Source organism: Tupaia chinensis, unplaced genomic scaffold (genome assembly GCF_000334495.1).
Source record: "Tupaia chinensis unplaced genomic scaffold, TupChi_1.0 Scaffold143624_1, whole genome shotgun sequence".
Lineage (NCBI taxonomy): Eukaryota > Metazoa > Chordata > Mammalia > Scandentia > Tupaiidae > Tupaia > Tupaia belangeri.
In genome coordinates, this window is record NW_006203472.1 from 666026 (window position 1) to 667665 (window position 1640).

General features: G+C 63.1%; 1 protein-coding gene across 1 annotated transcript in view; it reads right to left on the bottom strand.

Annotated features, from left to right (window-relative positions):
• Nucleotides 1–19: 19 nt before the first annotated feature.
• The window catches only part of TMEM80 (transmembrane protein 80), a 2992-nt gene continuing 1371 nt past the window's right edge, over nt 20–1640 (bottom strand). The window contains exon 3 of the mRNA XM_014582506.2: nt 20–576. Coding sequence (XP_014437992.1) covers nt 371–576 — 206 coding nt within the window. The 3' untranslated portion in view covers nt 20–370. The remainder of the gene's footprint in view (nt 577–1640) is intronic.

The window sequence follows — 1640 nt, forward strand, 5'->3', positions numbered from 1 at the left end:
GAAACCCGCCGGAAAGCTGCGGCGGGAGTGGGGGGAGGAGCTGTGGGCACCCGCCGGCCGGCGAGTCCCGGCAGTCTCCTTTCAGAAGGGCTTTGTTCTCTCTAGTCCCAGGGATGGCACTGGTGGCCATGCTGCTGAAGCCAGTCACCTCGCACAAGGCCTGAGCGGACATCCCTGGATTCATCTTGAAGAGCTGGCCAGGGCGGCCCCTGCGCCCTCCCTGCAGCTGCCCGGCACCTGGCCCTGAGCAGCTGTCCCACCGTGGCTCCTGCCCCACCCAAGCCATCCATGGAGATCAGGAGGAAAGCTCTCGCCCTCCTGTTCAGTACCGGGAGGTGCGGGCTGAGAGCTCAGGGGCTGAAGGGGCCCTCTACCCGACAAACGCAGCGATGGCGGCCAGCTGCAGGATGGCCTCCAGGCCATGCAGCGCCAGGAGCGCAGAACTGAGAGCCGAGTCTGCCCACAGCACCAGGGTCTGCCAGAGCAGGAAGTAGGCTGAGAGGAGGGCGCAGCCAGCGGTGAGGGCCAGGCTGGCGGCCAGCGGGCCCTCGGCCTCCATGAGGTTACCCTTGGTGCCTGGAGGGAACAAAGAGCGAGTGAGGCGGCGCTGCTGGACCAGGGGGCGCTCCCCCGGCTTCCTTCCTCGGGGGCCAGGGAACAACCCACTGGCCGCCCAGAGCGCAGAAGACGGGAGGGGCCAGGGAACAACCCACTGTGGCCGCCCAGAGCGCAGAACATGGGCGGTGCGAGGCCCGCAGTGAGGGCGCCATGGCAGCTGCGCAAGGTGGCCGAGTCTAGCCCCGGGTCAGCGGTGTGAGCAGTTAGAACACGTAGCTTCCAAAGTGACCCATGCACATTAGCCACCTTTTCCGAACTCCAAGTTGGACTGAACAGAGAGATTTTGTTTAAAACTTCCAAAAATAATTGACTCTGGGCTAAGGCCAGTTTGGAAAATTTTCATGAATACTTATAAAAAACAAAACTGCATGTTTTAAAATGGGTCAGTCATGGAGAATGCTGATTGCTGGCTGCCACAGGCTGACCCCAGGTGCCCCGAGTCCGTGGTGCACCCAGGGAGGTCCCGTGTGGCTCTCACAGCTCCCCCGTGGCCTCTTGAAAAGCTGGCCAAAACCCAGCCACCCATCCAGTGCAGCGTCTGCGCCCTCCTGGGGAACCCTGCCATAGCTCCGGCACTTCAGACGGACACTGAAGGCCAAGGACACGAGCCTCCTCCGGCCCAGTCGGGGCAGAGGTCTAAGAGGCAGAGCAGGGCTGACCCCTGGCACCTGTGCGTGGGGGGCTCGCATGCCTGAGGGCTTCAGGTCATTGTGGCTGGTGTGCCCTGGAAGTGCCCCCCGTTGGATTCCCAGTGGCTGGGCCATGTGCACAGGATGATCCCACTTGAGAAACATGCGCTTCCAGGCACCACCCCGTGGCTGTGAAGGACAGGAGGGCAGGGGTGAGGGTTGGAACCCTGGGCCTGTGCCGGTCATGGTGAGCTCCAGGGAGGAGGCGTTCCAGGTTTCCCTTCAGCATTTCCTCGAGCCCTGTGCCTGAATGGTGTGGCTGAAGAAAGGGGGCTGGCACACAGGGCACTTGGAGTGGGAGCAGCCCCTGCCCTGGGGGACCTCACTGATTCC